Source organism: Triturus cristatus, chromosome 5_1 (assembly GCF_964204655.1).
Source record: "Triturus cristatus chromosome 5_1, aTriCri1.1, whole genome shotgun sequence".
Lineage (NCBI taxonomy): Eukaryota > Metazoa > Chordata > Amphibia > Caudata > Salamandridae > Triturus > Triturus cristatus.
The window spans coordinates 8,976,928-8,998,667 of NC_140587.1; the positions used below are offsets into that span (position 1 = coordinate 8,976,928).

A 21,740-nucleotide genomic window follows, 5' to 3' on the forward strand; every position below is an offset into this window, starting at 1 on the left:
GTTTAACTGAATAGACAGAGGAAGGGGTGAATTGAGAAGAGAGAGGAAGGGGTGACTTGATTGACAGAGGGAAAGGCGTCTCGGGAGACATAGCAGGCATAAACTGGGGAGATGGAATGAAATATGGAAGAGTTTTATTCTAACCAAAACTAACGTTGTCCAAGATTGACAAAAATAATTTCAGCCTAAAGGTTTAGAATGCCAAATTTGAATGCAATACATTGACCCAAATAACGAATGAACTTTATGACCAATCAAGCAGATCGGAGTGAATAAAGTGCCATAAATGGCACTGTGTTTGTTTTGCATTCTTCTGTGCAGGTGCTGATATGTGGGAGGTGAAGATTGCAATGTATCATCCTTGTATCAAGACTGCACCCACAGAAAGGCATCACACCCTGCTGCAGTATCTTCCTTCCTACAAGTCAGCTATCGCAACTACAAAACCAGTTTGTCCACCCTAACTGGGCCAGCACCATGACAGGTGGCCAAAGTGTGTTATTATATAAAGCCATGAGACATAATCGGACACACAGACACCACCAAGAACACCACACACTAAGGTCCTTCCTTCGGTGAGAGTCCACCACAGACATGAAGGCTGCTGTGTGCTCCATACTGGTTTCAGCTCTCCTGGTTGGCACAGGTAAGACTCAATTATACCTGTGGGCAATGAATGTGGTCTGACCATCGATGTGTCTACCCATGGCGCTTGTTCATTGGCCGGGTACCTAAAGCTGAAGCTCCGCTGTGCATGGGACCATCATCCGAGGGTTTACCTGTGGGAGCGGTGCATGTATTGGTCAATTTTCAAACACTCCATTCTAAACAAATCCAAAGAGTTACACAAAGATAGTTCTCAACATCTAATGACCACATGTAAATATCACAGAGGGGTACAGGATCTGATCACCAATGCATCCCCATCCAAGGGGTTTCCGAGGCGGTCCATATGGATGTAAGATTTAGTGCCTTACTGTGGATAATTATTTATATCATTCTCCCTGGGTTAAAGTTACAACTGGTTGGTCCTCCTGGGAGTGAGGCTTCAGCATGGGGAACTGAGACGATCTAATCTTGAGTGGCTGTTGGGGAGTAGAGTTCAGAGGAACTGAGACAATCTGACCTGGAGTGGACGTGTGGGTATTAGAGTTCAAGGGAACTGAGGCAATCTAACCTGGAGTAGGAGTGGGTGAGTAGAGTTCAGAGGAACTGAGACAATCTGACCTGGAGTGGGAGTGGGGAGTAGAGATCAGGCACTGACACAATCAAACCAGGAGTGGGCGTGGAGGAGTAGAGTTGAGAGGAACTGAGACAATCTGACCTGGAGTGGGAGTGGGGAGTAGAGATCAGGAACTGACACAATCTAAACAGGAGTGGGTGTAGGGTAATAGAGATAAGGAACTGAGAAAACCGAACCATGAGTGGACGTGGGGGGAGTAGATTTCAGGGACCTGAGAATCTAACCTGGAGTGTGTGTAGGAGGAGTAGAGATCAAGAAATGAGAGAATCTATCCTGGAGTGTGTGTGGGGGGATAGAGTTCAGTGAAACTGGGACAATCTAACCTGGAGTGGGTGTGGGGGAATTAGAGTTCAAGGGGACTGAGACAAACTAACCTGGAGTGGGTGTGACTGAGGGGGAGTAGAGTTCAGGGGAACTTAGACGATCTAACCTGGTGTTGGTGCAGGGGAGTAGTTTATGAACCTGGAGTGGATACAGGGGAGTTGTAAATGAAGCTGCAGTGGGTGCAGGGGAGTAGTTTATGAAGCTGCAGTGGGTGGGGAGGTGTAGTTTATGAATCTGCAGTTGGTGCAGGGAAGTAGTTTATGAAGCTGCAGTGGGTGTGGGGGAGTAGTTTATGAAGCTGCAGTGGGTGTGGGGGAGTAGTTTCTGAAGCTGCAGTTGGCGTGGGGGTGTAGTTTATGAAGCTGCAGTGGGTGTGGGGGAGTAGATATTGAAGCTGCAGTGGATGTGGGGGAGTAGTTTATGAAGCTGCAGTTGGTGAAGAGAAGTAGTTTATGAAGCTGCAGTGGGTGTGGGGGAGTAGTTTATGAAGCTGCAGTGGGTGTGGGGGAATAGTTTCTGAAGCTGCAGTTGGCACAGGGGAGTAGTTTATGTAGCTGCATTGGGTGCGGGCAGTAGTTTATGTAGCTACTTGGGTGCGGTGGAGTAGTTCATGTAACTGCATTGGATGTGAGGGAGTAGTTTATGAAGTTGCAGTCGGTGCAGGGGAGTGGTTTATGAAACTGCTTTGGGTGTGGGGGAGTAGTTTCTGAAGCTTCAGTGGGTGCGGGAAAGTAGTTTATAAAGCTGCAGTTGGCATGTGAGAGTAGTTTATGTAGCTGCATTGGGTGTGGGGGAGTAGTTTCTGAAGCTGCAGTGGGTGTGGGGGAGTAGTATATGAAGCTACAGCGGATGTCTGGTGTGAGAAGTTGGCCTGGTATATGCTGTCCACTAGTTCTAGTGGGCACCTTGTATCAGTCCAAACAACCCCTTATGGTCAATGGTTAAAGACAACCTTTATTGAAAGCTATCCTAGTGGTAGCTATGGAGAGCAGCCTTCAGGCTGAGTCTTGAAGGAATGTAAAGCAGCTTGTTTTACCAGTCTATAATCTTTTGAATGGCTAAATGAAAGACAACCACACCAGGTATATATATAAAATATATGTATTTATTTGTAAACACACCTGACTAGTCTCTTTATGAGGCTAGAGGTCAAAGCACATATGTTACAATCAAAATATCACAGTAAATTAGCACAATATACGATAGGCCCTAGGGGCGAACCAAACCATATATTAAGAAAGTGGTATAAGAACCACATAGTGACTAGACACAGTGCCTAGCGCATGTAGAATCATTGGGATCCCAAAGAACCACCCAAGGTAGTGACACAGGAGATCCACGGGGGACGCGTGCAGTGTGAGAACACAGACGCGAGCCCCGTAGTATTCTATGGGAAAGTCATGGTTGGAATTTTAGAAGTTAAGGGCACTTAGGAGAGGACTTTGAGCAAACCCCTTTAGACTTAGGACTTTCTAGGGCAAGCACCCACTGGAGCACCAGAGTACTCGAGTTACCTCACCCAGAAAAGCCGGGTGCATAGGTGTCAAATGGTGTCGGGAATCGTCATTGATTTCAATGGCGATCTGCTGCAAAGTGCTGCTGCCGGGAAGGAGAAAAGTGTCCGGTGTGATCCAAGCCTGGATCGAAGATCAGAAGAACCTGAAAGCAGAGGGGACAGAGTCTGGGTCACTTGCCAGTGATCAGGGGCACGATAGACGAATGCCCACCGAAGTCGGGTGATTCAGGTGCGAAGAGATAAAGCTTGACTCTGCAGCCACGAGGACCAGGAGGTGTTGTCGACAGTCAGGAGCTGGTTTCGAGCTGTCCCACGAAGGATGTCGAGTGCTGCGGTGTCGGTGCCCGGATTGGACCCAACAAGCCTTGGCAACAGCAGCTCACGCAGGAAGAGAAAAGATGCTTTGGTGCGGACCAGCAAGGTCGTGGGGACTCCCCAAGTGATGGAAAGTCAGGGCATGTCTGGAGTAACCAGTTAAGCCCAATTAAAGTTAGAGTTGCCTTCCCAGGGACCCACCAGTCGACGGACCAGGGATCGCGAAGGGACCTCGAGAGGAATCACACAATACCAGCCCACGGGTCACTCAGTGAGTGTAGGCCAGTAATTTTCAGTCCAAAGCACATCCTTAAGGATCGATGAGAAGCATATGCACTTGCAAATGTGCACCGTGTCCAGGGGTTCTGGTTTCCATGGTCCTCACGAGGGCTATGGGTCTCAGCATTGCTGGGAGCTTGGGTCGGCCTCTTGGAAGTCTGGGAACCCACCTTCTGTGTTGCAAATTCTTCGGAGTCCGGCGGGAGCTTCGGAGATGCAAACAGGTCAGCTGCGTCTTCGGTGCCTGCCTTGCAGGGGAGAAACTCCTTTACTCCAAGGAAGATTCTTCAGTCATCTAGCACCTTGCAGATCGTTGGAGTTCCAGAGATTCATCCAGATAAATCTAAAGTTCTGTAGTCAGGGGTTCCTTCTTTATACCCAAGGTAGGGGTTGGACATACTCTGGAGACCCAAATATGGGAGGGTCAGGAAAGAGGGGTGGCTACACCCATTTCCTTTGTCCTGTTTTGTGCCGGAGCAGAGGCTGATAGCCCCTGCAACCAGTTTGAGCTGGACTATGCACAGGGACACCAAATGTGCCCCCAGTGTAGACTTCAAAGCACTCTTGGAGTGCACCCACCCTGCCTCAATCCACTAAAACATGTCTGGGAGGTGATAACACCTCCCTGTGACAGGAAACCTATTGTCCAGGCCTCCCCTGCCGGAGATTCGTCCAGCAATAAGAGGACAGACTCATGCCTGTGGCTGGCAGCATCCATTTTGTGATGCTAGGGCTCTGTCAGCTGGTACCAGGTATACCGGTGCTGTCATGTTTCTCCCTCTAGAAGGGTGGGATCATACTCCCACACCAGTTACTCATGTGGAGGTATGATTCCAAGGTGTTTGACACCAAACACAACTTGTTTCTGTGCAGCCATCCCAAAGTTAGCATTTACTGCGAGGTTAAAATGCACTTAAGAGTATATGGTCTGGCTGCATCACAGACAACAGCGGAGAATAGATTCCGAAGGCTGTAGAAGAGTACTGCTCATGCATGGGCACCCTCTCACATAAAACCAAGTACCGTGCCTTCAGGATTGATAAGGCCTGCCATAGGGGTGACTTATAGGTTTATATGTGCAGTGATAGGGTGAGATATAGTGAACCTATATCTCAGTAAGGGGTGCCTGCATACACCTTACTCAGGCTGCAGTAGCAAACCTGTGGTGTAATTTTGGATGGCTTCCAAGTGGTGGCATAATACATGCTGCAGCCCCTGGTAGGCCTCTGGGGTACCTATGCCCTGGGTACATAGTATACGATATACTAGGGACTTATAAGGGTACCCCAGAATCCAATCTGGAGTGTTTCTAAGGTACTTGTAATCAGTTTAAAGGAAAAAGCAGATAGGCTGGGGTCCTGAACAGCAGGATCCCAGCCAAACTAAGTTGAAATCCAGGAAAACACCAGGAAAATAGTGGGAGCAACCATGCAGTCAGATTCCACCTTCCTACACAACCCAACCCCAAACGAAAGGAGATAAGGCTAACCTTGGCCAGTTGAGCCTTTATTGACTAAGTGGCCATATAAGGAAGAACCTGCACTAGCATGGTTACCGCCTGTCTTATGGTCCACTAAGAAATCCTTAACTCCAAGGGTATGGGATGATCTCCACCATTTGGAGTTACTATCTGTAGTGTGTTTTGGCAAAAGGCTGGTGGGGTGTCTGAGTAGAGAAGTGAGGCCCTAATAAAGTTGGCCTCAGCTTCCTCAGATCACTGGTCACCATGGAGGCCTTTCTTTCAATGACTGAGTTGTATCTGGCCTTAAAGGTCAACATTTGGCTGTTTACAGCTGGGGGTTGGGTCCCTTTGGTTGGAAAACTGAGGACACATGGTAGGTTTGGAACCTTTGGGTCCCAGGTTTGCCTTTGCCCAACAGAGTCCATCTGGGGAAGGTCCCTGCCCAAAGGTAAGGGGGATCCCTCAGTGTGTTGAGGAATTTTTACCTGGCTAGGGCTACTACACTGGGTGCCCCTAATCTGCTGATGCGGGGGGTTCCTCTGAACAGGGGGCCCTGTGGGGTCCACTGACCTCTGCAGCCCTGGGCAGACTGAGGCAGGGTAGAGAGGGACAGGTTACCTGCTCCAGACAGGGTACCGCCTTGGAAGGGTCCCCTGCCATCAGAGGTGTTGTCAGGACAGGCCTGACTACCTCTGGGGCAGTTCCTTCACTAGGGGTAGGCTCAGTTCCCTGAGGAGGCTGACCCTTACCTATAGTCTGGGGAAAGAAGACTGTTCTTCATCCCTTGTGCTCTCTTGTGGAGAAGAGTGGGCCATTCTTTCAGGCTCCATCGCTCCAAAATTTCCCTGGGGTTGGGCTGTGGCCCTCACAGCCCCGCTAACTCTCTTGGGGATGACCAGCATTCTCAGATGGGCTTGGTGCTCAACTTCAGCCCATGCTGAAATTTCCATATCATTGCCCATCAGGCAATCTACAGGCACATTTGGGGACACTGCCACTCTTTTTGGGCATGTGACCCCTCCCCAGCTGAGATTGACTATGGCCATGGGGTGATCTGTTCTGACACCATCAATGTTGGTCACCTGGTATTTAAACTCAGGTAAAAGCTGGTGAGGGGGGACTAGTTTCCCAGTCACCATGGTGACACTAGCCCCTGTGTCCCTGAATGCCACAGCTTTCTGACCATTAATCAGTGGCTCCAATCTGTACCTGTCCAATGCATTGGGACCTATGGTATAAGTGGCAAATCCCATGCCACCATCACAGACTAAGGAGGCTTGTGAGGGGGACCTGTCTAAACTAGGGCCCACCTTTGTTCCCCATGAGAATGCACCTACCTTTTTGGGTGCAATACTACCGCCTGGGGGATTACTACTGGAAGTACCAGGAGGGGTGGTAGTATTAGTTGGAGGAACATTTTCCTTATTGCCAATCCTGGGGCAACTGGGATCAGTTTTCCAGTGCCCAGGCTTTTTACAAACATGGCAATATGGTTTCTTTACCGGAGAGGAAGGAGTTTGGGACCCACCCCCAGAAGAGGACTTTTGGGGCCCTGTAGAGGACTTGTCTTTAGATTTATCCCCATCTTTCTCTTGGGACTTGGTAGAATCTTTCTTCTGGTCACCCCCCTGATTCTTAGGCCTTACACTGGTTCTGACCCATTTGTCAGCCTTCTTTCCCAATTCTTGGGGAGAGGTCAGATCAGAGTCCACCAGGTACTGGTGTAAAAGCTGGTTTTGACAATTATTATAGGATCTGCTCCCTCATAATCAAATTGTGCAATCCTAAAAAGTCATGCACCTTGCTGCCAATAACCAACCTTCCAGATCCTTAGTAACACAATCTGCAACGTCAACCCAGTCTTGAGTCTGAGCCTTTTGGGTATCTCTGAACTTCAACCTGTACTGTTCAGTGGTTAGGCCAAATCCATCAATCAGAGCACTCTTCAAGACCTTGTAATTATCAGCATCCTCTTCTCTTACAGTGAGGAGCTTGTCTCTACCTTTATCAGAAAAGGAGAGCCACAAGATTGCTGCCCACTGCTCCTGAGGGACCCTCTGTACTTTACAGGCCCTTTCCAGTGCAGTTATAAACTTGTGGATGTCATCCCCACTCTGGTAGGGAGGTTCCTATGGTCATGGGTCTTTTCTCTACCACTAGGGATATTGTCGCTGCCACCATGGGGCTCTAGCCCCCATCTATGTGAAGCTCTCTGGAGCTCCAGGGATTCCTTTTCTAATGCCAACTGCTCTCTCTTGATCCTAAGCTTAGCTTTCTCAAACTGAAGCAGTCTGCACTTTCTCTCATAGGAAGACTCCCTCTGTTGAGGAAAGATGGTCCTATGAGAGACAGAGGTCCCTCCAGATGCACCAGAATGATTGGACTCCTGAGAAGGAGATCTTGATCTTCTTGGTACACCACTAATACTTCCAGGTGGGGTATAGAGAGGGCCACTGAGGCCTACTTCCTCACCTTCAGGATGGATTGGAGTTTCCAGGTTAGAATCATCTTGATCCTCCTGGTCAGCGTCAGAGTCCTGGTCATAGGTGCTGTCACCTCTTGGCCTTTCCTCTTCTGCTGCCCCACCCACTCTGCCCACCTCATCAGACCCTGGGGTCTTTCTGAGGTCATCTGCAAGCAACATCTGTATGAGATGTTGGGCTTTTCCATGCCTTCAATTTCCTTGAGGAACACATTGTCCTCAACTCTTGGTATGTCATATGATCATACTTAGAGGCGCGAGACCCACTGGGCTCTGCCCTTGAAGACGTGACTAGTGTGGTGTGGTGTGTGCACCTACCTACTCTAGGGAGGCCTACTAAACTCCCTTGAGTTGTAGAAAGGGTGTGCTAAGCCCTTCACACACAACTCTAAGTTCAGCAGAACTTACTGTATTCTAATCTTGATGATATTTACCTTGAGTACCTTTAGTGGTTTTCCGTTGATCAATTCAATTGAGATCATCGGGTAAAACGATAGCAAGCTGGAATCCCACCGATGCACACCAATGTGAGAAGGTGGCCTGATATATGCTGTCCACTAGTTCTAGTGGGCACCTTGTATTATTCCAAACAACCCCTTATGGTGATAGGTTAAAGACAACCTTTATTGAAAGCTATCCTAGTGGTAGCTATGGAGAGCAGCCTTCAGGCTAAGTCTTGATGGAATGTAAAGCAGCTTGTTTTACCAGATTATAATCTCTTGAATGACAAAATGAAAGGAGAACCACACCAGGTATATATAAAATATATGTATTTATTACTAAACACACCCTGCTAGTCTCTTTATGAGGCTAGAGGTAAAAGCACATGTTGGACTTGGCCCTTTTTCCCTAAATTTTTCGCTTTTATGGGAAACCGCATGTTACGTGAATGCATGTGAAATGCGAAGATTGAATGCTGTTCAAAGATGTACGCAGACTGAGTTTCCCCATTTACTTAACTTAAAATGGATGCCATAGCTGTGTGGTTGCGCCGTTTGACTGAGCTGGGTTAACAGTCTAGTGGTTATTTCCCAGCAACCCCAGCTTTTGGAGGGAAGCCTGGCACCCAGGGTGCCAGTTAGAGCCAGTTAGAGCCAGTCTCCCCAGACGCTTCTAGAAGCTTCTGGCACTGTCTGGTAGGTGGAGCTGGGCTGCCATGTGCTCAGTCAGAGGGTGGACCTGAGAGAGAGGGGACCTGCTGCCATGGGTTACCGCCACATGGGCCTGTGTGCTGGGCCCTGAGCCTACCTACCCCCCTCTACTGTCCACAGGGCGAGGGAAAGCTATAGTTGGGGCAATGCAGACCTGGAGAAACCTACGCAGGAGTTTTAGGCGGTAGGGTTTAGTCAGGGACCTATGCCACTGAAAGTGACAGGGCTTAGGCGCTGCCTTTTAAGTTGAGTGAGGGATCCTGAACTAACCCACTGATCTGGCCCGGCGGGAGGAGAACCCAGGGACGACCGGCAGAGACTAATTAGTCTGCCGTCAGCCACCAACGCAACTTCCCCCCCTCAAGAAACCCTCAACCAAGGGCGCAGGAACCAGCAAGCGCTTTGTGGGACCCTGACTGCAGTCCCTGCGGAGAGAGAACGCTATATACAAGCTGCCTCTGGAAGGAGAGCGCTATATCCGGTGAGCGCTACATTTCTAATTGACTGTGCTCTGCTGGTGAGTGCTGCAATCCCAGCTGCCTGCCCCCCTCTAGCTGGTTCTGCCACTGGCATGTGGCCTGCCGCCTCTCAACCTACCTAGCCTAAGCTGGGGCGTCATCGTGGGAGTAAGGGGGCGCTAGGCGCCAAACACATCGCCATCCCCTGAGCTGTGGGCCAGCCCTTAATTTCTGCCACCCCCGTCGGGGATCCTAGAAAGGAATCGCTCACCGCTGTGGCCCAGGGCCGGAAAGGTTGCCCCTGTTGTCACCGGGGCCCGTGGAGAAGCCCGAGGCCCCGTCGCTGCCGTCAGAGGGCGGAAAAGACCGCCGGAACACCGCGAAGGCCTCGTCAGGCCTGAAGCCATCCCGCGTGTGCAGCCTGAGAGCCGAGGCACATGGACGGTGCCTTCCCTGCCCGCGAAGACATCAGGAGCCACCCCGTCGGTGCCCCGTGAGGAGGAGCAGCACCCGAGGAGAGCCCGGTGAGTGAGGGGCTCCGTGTGGGACTGGTGGTGGAGAGGGGGCAACGGGGCACGTTGTCGGTGCCCGCCCCCGGCAGTCCCTTTAAGAGGGCCATCGTAGGTGTACTGCTGGTCTTTCCAGCTGCCCCCTTGGCAGAGGGCAGCTGCCGTGAGCGGCTGTATATGTTTTGGAGTCCACGTACTCCCCCCCATCACGGACCGGGACTGATTCCAAGTACCCTACTCAACTGCCCCGCCAGAGAGTGGGCAGTGGCGGCATTTGTGGGGCCCTAGGGATATGGGTGATGCCCTAATCTACTGCGTTTATAGGCCTGACTAATCTGCGACAAGGAGTAGGACATGCTGGTCTTGCCTAATGTCATGCAAGGATGTTTTTATTACAGGCGTTCCGGCCTAAGGCTTAAATGCTCTATTTGAAGCGCTAGTGATTTGCTATGTGCAGCGCTATGCTTAACTGCCATGTTCGAAGCGCTATTGAATTGATATGTGCAGCGCTTTGTTTAAAATGCCATGTTCGAAGCGCTATTGAATTGATATGTGCAGCGCTTTGTTTAAAATGCCATGGTGGAAGCGCTATTGAATTGATATGCGCAGCGCTTTGTTTACAGTGCCATGTTTAAGGCGCTATGGAATTGCTATGTGCAGCGCTATGGTAAATGCAATGTTTTAAAGCGCTATTGAATTGCTATGCGCAGCGCTATGTCAAATGCCATGTTTTAAAGCGCTATGTTCATATGTCCTGTTTTTAAGGCGCTATGGAATTGCTATGTGCAGCGCTATGGTAAATGCAATGTTTTAAGGCGCTATTGAATTGCTATGTGCAGGGCTATATTAAGTGCAATGTTTTAAGGCGCTATTGAATTGCTATGTGCAGCGCTATGGTAAATGCAATGTTTTTAAGCGCTATTGATTTACTATGTGCAGCGCTATGTTAAACTGCCATATTGAAAGCGCTATGGATTTGCTATGTGCTGCGCGTTGATTCCATGCCAGGTTTTGATGTGTTAATGTTTTTGATCCTGATGTTGATCTAGATAAAACTGATTGGTTTTATCCAACCTACTGGTGTGGTGTCAATTATTGCGTGCGTTTCCTGTCTCAGTGGATGTGTGTGCTGTATGGTCACTTTACACGTAAGCCCTTGGATGCCTACCTGCTCGCGCCACGCTACCCCCTTAGGGCCTAGTGACCCCCGGTCCTACAGCACATATGTTACAATCAAAATATCACAGTAAATTAGCACAATATACGATAGGCCCTAGGGGTGAACCAAACCATATAATAAGAAAGTGGTATAAGAACCACGACTTGACTAGACACAAGGCCTAGAGCCTGTAGAATCTCTGGGACCCCAAGGAACCACCCAAGGTAGTGACACAGGAGACCCACGGGGGACGTGTGCAGTTTGAGAACACAGCCGCAAGCCCCGTACTATTCTATGGGAAAGTCGCGTTTGGAATATTAGAAGTTAAGGATACTTAGGAGAGGACTTTGAGCAAACCCCTTTAGACTTAGGGGGTTCTAGAACCAGCATTCACGGGAGCACCGGAGTACTCGACTTACCTCACCCAAAGAAGCCAGGTGCATAGGTGTCAAATGGTCGGGATAGAAAGTCGAAGGTCCAGGATATATGTTGCAGAGTTTCGTCCAGGGTAATTGAAAGTCCTAGGGACTGGATTCCTATACTTATAGTAAGTTTAGGGGATGGACTAACTCTACGGCATCACCTGTGGGTGGGCTTGATAGAGGGGTGGTTACACCCATTTCCTTTGTCCAGCTTCGCACCAGAGCAGGGGCAGGTAGCCCCTGCAACCGGTTTGAACTGGACTATGCACAGGGACACCAAGTGTGCCGCCAGTGCAGGACTTCAAAGCACCAGAGAGTGCTCCCGTCCAGCCCCAATACACATCTGCCTGTCTGGGGAGGTGGTTACACCTCCCTGTGACAAGAAAACTATTGTCCAGGCCTCCCCTGCCGGTGTTTCGGTCAGCAGCAGGAGGCCAGACCCGTGTCTGTGGCAGAGGCATCCATTTTGTGATGCCAGGGCTCAGGAAAGTCCTACCAGGTTTAGCCAGTGTGAACATATCTCTCCCTCTAGAAGGGTGAAATGCTACCCCCGCCACCAGAGTTGGCAGGGGGGTAGTATTCCAAAGCGTTTGACACAAACGACATGTTTTGATGCAGCCATTCCAAAGTAGGCATTTGCCGCGAGGCTATAATGCACTTAAGGGTATATGGTATGGCTGTATCAACAGCCATAAGGAAGTATTTCCGAAGGCTGCAGAGGGGCTCACCTCATGCTTGGGCACCCTCTCACACAAAACCAAGCACTCTGCCTTCAGGATTGTCATGGCCTGCCATAGGAGTGGCTTATAGGTTTATATGTGTCTGTATATATATATGTGGATATAGGTAGCCTATACCACTGTAAGGGGTGCAAGCACACCCTTACCCAGGCTGCAGTAGCAGACCTGTGGTGCCATTTTGGAGTGCTTCCCAGGGGTGGCATAATACATGCTTCAGCCCCTGGTAGGCCTCTGGGGTACCAATGCCCTAGGTACATATTATACCATATACTAGGGGCTTATAAGGCACTCCAGAATCCATTTAGATATGTACCTAATGTACATGGAAACCATTTTAGAGAGGAAGCAGCTAGGCTGTGGTCCTGATTAGCAGGGCCACAGCCAGACTAAGGTCGAAAAACAGTGAAACACCAGTAAAAAGTGGGGGTACCCATGTGAAGCAGATACTACTCTCCTACAGGGACATGCCCACCAGCTGGCTCCATGGGGTTGGGGCGGGCCCACAGCTGACTCCCTGGGGTTGGGACACGCCCACCAGCTGATTAGTTAGGGTTATGACATGCCATCAGCTGGCTCCCTGGAATTGGTACACACCCACCTGCTGACTCCCTGGATTGAGACACGCCACCAGCTGGCTCCCTGGGGTTGGGACATGCCACCAGCTGGCTCCCTGGGGTTGGCACATGCCCACCAGCTGGGTCCCTGAGGTTGGGACACGCCCACCAGCTGGCTCCATGGGGTTGGAACATGCCCACCAGCTGGCTCCCTGGTTTGGGACACACCAAAAGCTGACTCCCTGGGGTTGGGACACGCCCATCCGCTGTCTCTGTGGGGTTGGGACATGCCCAGGAGGCGACTCACTGGGGTTGGGACACGGCCACCAGCTGACTCCCTGGGTTGGGACATGCCACCAGCTGACTCACTGAGGTTGAGACATGCCCTCAACTGGCTCCCTGGGGTTGGAAACGTCCTCCAGCTGGCTCACTGGGTTTGGGACACGCCCACCAGCTGGGTCCCTGGGGTTGGGACACGCCAACCAGCTGGCTCCCTTGGGTTGGGACATGCCCACCAGCTGGCTCCCTGGTTTGGGACACACCCACAGCTGACTCCCTAGGGTTGGGACATGCCCATCAGCTGTCTCTGTGGGGTTGGGACATGCCCACCAGCTGACTGCCTGGGGATGGGACACGGCAACTAGCTGACTCCCTGGGGTTGGGACACGCCCACCAGCTGGCTCTCTGGAGTTGGGACATGACAACAGCGGGCTCACTGAGGTTGGAAAGAGAAACACAAACCAACAAGGTCATGTACACTACGCACTGCTCCAAGGGGTTAACAACCCTTTAGCTATATGCATGAACATGTAAAATATCTCGTCAAAGAATTAAAACTGAAAATTGTAATTCAAACATATTATTTTAGTAACATTGACATATATAAACAAATGCAATAATCCAATTTAAACGAACATGTGGATTATTCGGACATCAGTAATACAATCTTAAGATAACATAAAAAGTGGTCATTGCATCATGATCAACACTTGAGGTCACAGTTGAAGGTTTTAAAATCATGCCCGATGCATTTCGGGACTGACGTGTCCCTTCGTCAGGGGCAACTGATCGTGAGGGTAAGCAACAATGACCTTCTATTTGGAAAATTAATAGAAACGATAATGGTTGTGGTGACCGTGCTGATAAGAAAAAAACTGATGTCAGAGGTTGACGTTCTAATGAATTTGAAGAGCAGAGCCGGACACTACGGCACTACCGATGGCAATGTTTGTAGCTGAGGTTGGGACATGCCCTCAACTGGCTCCCTGGGGTTGGACACGCCCACGAGCTGGCTTACTGGGGTTGGGACACGCCCACCAGCTGGGTCCCTGGGGTTGGGACACGCAAACCAGCTGGCTCACTGAGGTTGGGAAATGCCAAGCTGGCTACCTGGGGTTGGGACAAGCCATCAGCTGGCTCCCTGGGGTTTGGACACGCAAGTTTGGGCACGCCCACCAGCTGGCTCCCTGGGGTTGGGACACAGTACCAGCTGGCTCCCTGAGGTTGGGACACACCACTAGCTGGCTCCCTGGGGTTGGGCCATGCCCACCAGCTGACTCCCTGGGGTTGGGACACGCCCACCAGCTGGCTCCTTGGGGTTGGGACACGCACAACAGCTGGCTCCTTGGGGTTGGGACACGCCCAACAGCTGGCTCTCTGGGGTTGAGACATGCCACCAGCTGGCTCACTGGGGTAGACACACGCCCACGAGCTTGCTCCCTGGGGTTGGGACACGTTCACCAGTTGATTACCTGGAGTTGTGACACGCCATCAGCTGGCTACCTGGGGTTGGGACATGCCATCAGCTGGCTCCCTGGGGTTGGGACACTGCCACCAGCTGGCTCCCTGGAGTTAGGACACTCCCACGAGCTGGCACCCTGGGGTTGGGACATGCCCACCAGCTGGCTCCCTGAGGTGAGGACATGCAAGTTGGGGCACGCCCCCCAGCTGGCTCCCTGGGGTTGGGACACAGTACCAGCTGGCTCCCTGAGGTTGGGACACACCACTAGCTGGCTCCCTGGGGTTGGGCCATGCCCACCAGCTGACTCCCTGGGGTTGGGACACGCCCACCAGCTGGCTACTTGGGGCTGGGACACGCCCAACAGCTGGCTCCTTGGGGTTGGGACACACCCAACAGCTGGCTCTTTGGGGTTAAGACATGCCACCAGCTGGCTCACTGGGGTAGACACATGCCCGCCAGCTTGCTCCCTGGGGTTGGGACACGGCCACCAGCTGATTTTCTGGAGTTTTGACACGCCATCAGCTGGCTACCTGGGGTTGGGACATGCCATCAGCTGGCTCCCTGGGGATGGGACACTCCCGCCAGCTGGCTCCCTGGTGTTAGGACACTCCCACGAGTTGGCACCCTGGGGTTGGGACATGCCCACCAGCTGGCTCCCTGAGGTGAGGACATGCAAGTTGGGACACGCCCACCAGCAGGCTCCCTGGGATTGAGACACAGCACCAGCTGGCTCGCTGGGGTTGGGACATGCCCACCGGCTGGCTCCCTGGGGTTCGGACGCGCCCACAGCGGACTCCCTGGGGTTGAGATACACCCACAGCTGGGGGTTGGGACATGCCTACCATCTGCTCCCGGGGGTTGGGGAACTCCCACCAGCTGGCTATTTGGGGCTGGGACACACCACCAGCTGGGTTCCTGGGATTCCGACATGCCCACCAGCTGATTACTTGGTGTTATGACACGCCATCGGGTGGCTCCCTGGAATTGGGACACTCCCACCAGCTGGCTACCTGGGGTTGGGACACTCCGACCAGCTGGCTCCCTGGAGTTAGGACACTCCCACGAGCTGGCTCCCTGGGGTTGGGATACGCAAGTTGGGACACGCCCACCAGCTGGTTCCCTGGGGTTGGGACACAGCTCCAGCTGGCTCCCTGGGATTGGGTCACGCTCACCAGCTGTCTCCCTGGGGTTGTGAGTGCCCACCAGCTGGCGCCCTGAGGTTGGGACACACCCACAGCTGGCTCCCTGGGGTTGGGATACGCCCACAGCTGGCTCCCTGGGGTTGGGACAGACCCACCAGATGACTCCCTGGAGTTGGGACACACCACCGCTGTCTCCCTGAGGTTGGGGCATGCCACCAGCTGGTCCCTGGGGTTGGGACACGCCCACCAGCTGGCTCCTTGGGATTAGGGCACGCCAACCAACCGGCTCCCTGGGGCTGGGACACACTGTCAGCTGGCTCCCTGTGGTTGGGACACGCCCACAGCTGGCTCCTAAGGGTTGGGACATGCCCACCAGCTGGCTCCTAAGGGTTGGGACATGCCGACCAGCTGGCTCCCTGGGGTTGGGATACGCCCACCAGCTCGCTCCCTGGGGTTGGGACACGCCCACCAGCTGATTACCTGGAGTTGTGACACACCATCAGCTGGCTACCTGGGGATGGGACACACTCTCAGCTGACTCCATGGGGTTGGGACACACCATCAGCTGGCTCCCTGGAGTTAGGACTCTCCCACGAACTGGCACCTTGGGGTTGGGACACGCCCACCATCTGGCTTCCTGAGGTGAGGACATGCAAGTTGGGACACGCCCACCACCTGGCTCCCTGGGGTTGGGACACAGCACCAGCTGGCTCCCTGGGGTTGGGACATACCCACAGCTGACTCCCTGGGGTTGGGACAGTCTCACCAGCCGGCTATTTGGGGTTGGGACACACCACCAGCTGCGTCCCTTGGGTTGGGACACGCCAACCAGCTGATTACTTGGGGTTATGACACACCATCAGCTGGCTCCCTGGAATTGGGACACTCCCACCAGCTGGCTCCTTGGGGTTGGGACACTCCAAGCAGCTGGCTCCCTGGAGTTAGGACACTCCCATGAACTGGCTCCCTGGGGTTGGGGCACACCCATAGCTGGCTCCCTGGGGTTGGGACACACCCACAGCTGACTTCCTAGGGTTGGGATATGCCCACAGCTGGCTCCCTGGGGTTGGGACAGACCCACCAGATGGCTCCCTGGGGTTGGGAATCTCCCACCAGCTGGCTCCTGGTGTTAGGACACTCCCACCAGCTGGTTATTTGGGTTTGGGACACGCCATCAGCTGACTTCCTGGAGTTGGGACACTCCCACCAGCTGGTTCCCTGGGGTTGGGACACTCCGAGCAGCTGGCTCCCTGGAGTTAGGACACTCCCAAGAGCTGGCTCCCTGGGGTTGGGACACACCCACCAGCTGGCTTCCTGGGGTTGGGACACGCAAGTTGGGGCACGCCCACCAGCTGGCTCCCTGGGGTTGGGACACAGTACCAGCTGGCTCCCTGGTGTTGGGTCACGTCCACCAGCTGGCTCCCTGGGGTTGACCGCGCCCACCAGCTGGCTCCCTGGGGTTGGTACACGCCCACAGCTGGCTCCCATTGTAGAAATCAAAACCTTCTCAGGGGTTTCACTGATACACCGGGTCCTTTTAAACCAACAAAGAAGAGATTGGCACAGAAGCTGTAATATAAAAACAATGCATTTATTAAACCTCAGATGACCTTACCTAGCATAGGTCTCCAGATTCTAACTGCCAAGTTCTGAGTGACCAAACGGTCGTTTTTAGAATACTCACGCCAAAAATGTTCTCAGTTAGGAGTGGTAAGCAGTTGGAGGAGTCAAATCAGGAAGACCAGAAATATACTGGGCTGCAGAGACTGAGAATCTCAGTGTAGGGTACCTTCTTTCTAGAGTCCTGTCCTGTCCTCCTCAGTAGATTCCTGTCTCCCATCAAGACCACTCCCTTGGATAGCCACTTCCCTGATGAGCCTCACAGAGGGCACTAATTGTAGAAATCAAAACCTTCTCAGGGGCTTCACTGATACACCTGGTCCTTTTAACCCAACAAAGAGATTGGCACAGAAGCTGTAATATATAAACAATGCATTTATTAAACCTCAGATGAGGGAGATTGCGTCACACAGAAATCTCAATTCACTGTAGGAGGCATTCTAAGGAGTACAGAGAACAAGGGCCTTTAATACCCACACACGGACTCAAAAGAAGGCGGTACATGTACACATGAGAGGAGTTACACACATAGATGGTCATACAGAAAATGCACAGTCAACGAGTAGGAGGAGTAATGAGTTGCTGACATCAGTTAGAACAGTCTGACAGTACTATACTAGGAGCAAGTGCATTCTACTAGCTAGGCCCCTCTGAGCATGTGCAAGGCTCTGAAAGAGGGAGAAAGCAAATGGCTAGCATATAGCTAACTAAAATGGCTGCCAAGTACAAAATGGCTTTCAGCTCATGCTAACAGATCCCTGCAATCTATAACACCATGGGGTTAGGACACGCCCACAACTAACTCCCTGGGGTTTGGATACACCCACTGCTGGCTCCCTGGGGTTGAGACATGCCCACCAGTGGGCTCCCTGGAGTTAGGACACTCCCACTAGCTGGCTATTTGGATTTGAGACATGCCATCAGCTGGCTCCCTGAGGTTTGGACACGCCACCAGCTTGGTCCCTGGGGTTGGGAATCGCCACCAGCTGGTCCCTGGGGGTGGGACACGCCCACCAGCTGGCTCCCTGGGGTTGGGACACGCCAACCAACTGGTTCCCTGGGGTTGGGACACACTGCCAGCTGGCTCCCTGGGGTTGGGACAAGGCAACACCAGGCTCACTAGGGTTGGAACACGCCCACCAGCTGGCTCCCTGTGGTTGGGACAAGGCAACACCTGGCTCACTAGGGTTGGAACACGTCCACCAGCTGGCACCCTGGGGTTGGGACTGTAGGAGAGTAGGGTCTGCAATCCTATGATCACCCAGATTTTTTGCTTTTGCTTCATTGGTTTACGACTTTCCCCGGCTGTGGGCCTGCCAATCAGACCCACAGCCTAGCTGTTCTCTCTCGAAATTAACACACATGTACATTAGGTGCATCCACTAATTGGAACTGGGCCGCCTTGTCAGTCCCTGTCTCAGCATACCACAGGTATCCAGGGCATCGGTGTACCCAGGGCCTACCAGGGGCTGCAGCATGTATTATGCCACCCCCGGATGGCCGCCCAAATCTGACACAACTGGCTGCACGACAGCTGGGGCAGCGTGGGTAATCACCCGTTGCTATGGGTGTAGTATTCCTACGCCTAACCCTAAGATGGACACATGGATTCCTATCAGTCACTCCTATGGCAGGCCTTATCAATCCTGAAGGCAGAGTGCAGGGAATCATGTGGGACGGTGCTCTGGTGCGAGCTGAGCCCGTCGACGGCTTGCGGAACCAAGTCCTAATAGCCGTTCCATGGTGACGCGGGCCAACTACTTTTAATGCATAATAACCCTTGCGGTTATTTGCTAACTTTGGCATCGCATCACCTACACATGTCGAGTAAGGTGTCATACGAATGGGAATACGAACCCCTCGCCAGTCCTGGCGACGGGGTTAGCATTCCCCCCTTTTAGAGGGACACGACATGGAAGTAACCTTGAACCCCGGTTAAAGTTGACTCAAGCCTCAGCATCACAAAATGGATGCTGCCACCAGACACAAGTCTGACCTCCTGCTGCTGGGAGACCTTCCAGCGAGGGGAGCTTGGACAAAGGGCTTCCTATCGAGGGCGGTGTTAGCACCATCCCAGACAGGGTTTGTGTATCCCAGGTAGGCAGGGCTGAAAGGAAGGTGATTGCAAGTGGCACCCCGGTGCTCACTGTGCATAGCCCGGCTCAAACCAGTTTCGGGGGCACACCAGCCCCTGAGCTGGGGCGAAGCCGGACAAAGGATAGGGGTGTCACCACCCCCCTCCTGGCTCCACCCATAGGTAGGACCTAGTCACGGGCCAGCCCCTTTTCTTAGAATAAAGGTAGGAGCGAGTCCCCTTCCCAAATTGGATAATCAGATAATCGGATAACTCTGAATCTTGAACTACTTTCCACGAAAGGAACTCTTGACTATTTCTGAAGACTCTCCCTTGTGGCTAAGGAGTAGCCACCCTGCACCAGCAGGCACCACCTAAGCGCTTGCGGTTTGCTGTACGTCTCTCCTACGGATCAAGACTGCCCAGCTCGACGAGACCCGAGTTCCCTGCCATCTCTGACCTTTTACCTACCTCATCAGCCCAGCTGAGAGTCGTAGGTGTGACGAGACCTGCGGGACCGGCTATCTTCAGAACCTGCACGACGCTTATCTAGCACGCCCACCGAGGGACCCTCGAGTGAGTGCACCTAGGGTTTGAGAAGCCCTAACTCTGAGCAGCTCCAGCACCGAAGACTGCCTCCCCAGCATCCACGAGATCTGCGTGGGGGCCCTTCCGCTCCTTGCTGTTCACCGCGTTGTCCGACCACTTGCCGACCGGCTTGTGGCCCTCTTCACGACGCACCACGACAGTCTTTCATCACTGGTCTGGTTGCTCCAGACTGGCTCTTGCTCCCCTTCAACAGAGGAGTACCACGGGCCCTCCTGGTCCACTCCAGACGCCATCTTGACTCCCCCGCTTGGGTTGCCACTGCCAAGATCCGCTGCCCCATTCCTGGGCCCAGCATCATCGACAGCAGACACCTTCGTGGGACAGCTCGCCCTCCATCCTGGTCGCCGCCGCGCCTCCTGGTCCGAGGAACAGCCGAGTCCGACGTCATCCACTCACCTGGTCGAGGTGACTTCAGCCGGTACCCTCCTGGTGCCCACACGATCGCTGGCTAGCGGTTGAGAACTGAGTCCCCTCTGCTTTCAGGTTTCCTTCATCCCCGATCCAGGCTTGGATCTCGCTGAACATCGTCACTGGTCGCCTGCCAGCAACTTCTTCTTTCAGGCTCCTGAGACTACAACGAGGACTCCCGACATCTTGCCGAACTTCACGCAGCCGCAGCCTCTGGGCTAGGTAACTCGAGCATTTCGGTGCTCCATCGCAGGTTCGCTCTACAAGTGTCCAGTTCCTTTTTCGTTTAGTCCCACTGATCGGATCACTCCGGAATCAGTACCTCCAGACTCTAACCATTCGCATTTCACTGTAGTGTAGATGGTCTCTCGTGCCCCTCGGGCATTTGTGTAAATTGTGCAACTGAAGTATTTTCCTAAGAGTTTTGTAGTGTGCTTAGCTCCCTGACTCATAAAGAGCCAGGGTAGTCTTGTTATAAATAAATATCCTTTTATTTTCATAACAAATTGTGTGGTGTCCTTTCACTTGGTGTTCAAGGGGTATATGTGATGGTAAACAGCTGGCTTAACACTCCCTCTAGAGTTTAGCCTAAGACTGCTCGTATCCACGCTACTAGGATAGCTGGTCTATAAGGTTGACTTACAACCAATCATCAATAAGGGTCGTTTGGAATGATACACAGTGATCACTAGAATAGTGAGCACTACATATCAGGCCAACTTCTCACATTGGTGAGCAGCGGTTGGGATTTGAGCTTGCTGTTGTTTTACCACACACGTATCCTAAGAATATCGAAGTGAAAGATCACATAAGTACCCAGGTACATATAACTTAACTTAGAATACTCCGAGTTCTACTGAACCGGATGTTGTAGTGTAACAGGGCTTAGCACACCCTGACTACAACTCCTAGCAAGGGATCAGTAGGTAAACCCATAGTGTAGGTAGGTGCAACACTTACACCTCACTAGAAAAGCATGTCGGTCCACGGAGAGTCTGCAGGGACTCCCTTAGTGGTCAGTGACCCTCCACAGGTCGTGTCACGATATGCAACTCTTAGCTTCAAGGAGATGAGACAACTGTGTGCCTCCAGGAAGCTAAACCAGGGTTCTAACCCTACCATCGCAATACTGATAGGTCTCTTAGAGGCGTACGATGCTAGGAGGTCCTCTAACACAGGTCCCCCCAGTGCTGATGGGAACATGCCTCCCTTAGAGGGAACCCTCGGTGACCCAGACCTCGACCTCCACACAGAGGAGGAGGACGAGGACGAGTTATCAGGAGACGAGGCAGACAAAGGTCCAGTGGTAGTCGGCAGGCTTACAAGGACCAACTTAAGCAGGCATGAGAATGGAACTGGGGGAGCCCCGGGCCCACGCTCAAGCAGGCCTAACATTGGGAACGGACGAGCTAGGTCTCTCTCCCGAGGCTCTGGCAGATCAGTTCATACACATGTCTCTCAGGCATCTTCTCAGAGAGGAATGACGTCCCCTCAGAGAAGGGAGCATGAAGCGAAGATGCGGGAAGTCAATC

At 52.5% G+C, this 21,740-nt stretch overlaps 1 protein-coding gene across 2 annotated transcripts in view; it reads left to right on the top strand.

Annotated features, from left to right (window-relative positions):
* The first annotated feature begins 510 nt into the window (after positions 1-510).
* Positions 511-21,740, top strand: part of LOC146829943 (lymphocyte antigen 6E-like) — a 152,109-nt gene continuing 130,879 nt past the window's right edge. For both annotated transcript variants that reach the window (XM_085604205.1, XM_085604206.1), the window contains exon 1: positions 511-646. In XM_085604205.1, coding sequence (XP_085460331.1) covers positions 595-646 — 52 coding nt within the window. In that variant the 5' untranslated portion in view covers positions 511-594. The remainder of the gene's footprint in view (positions 647-21,740) is intronic.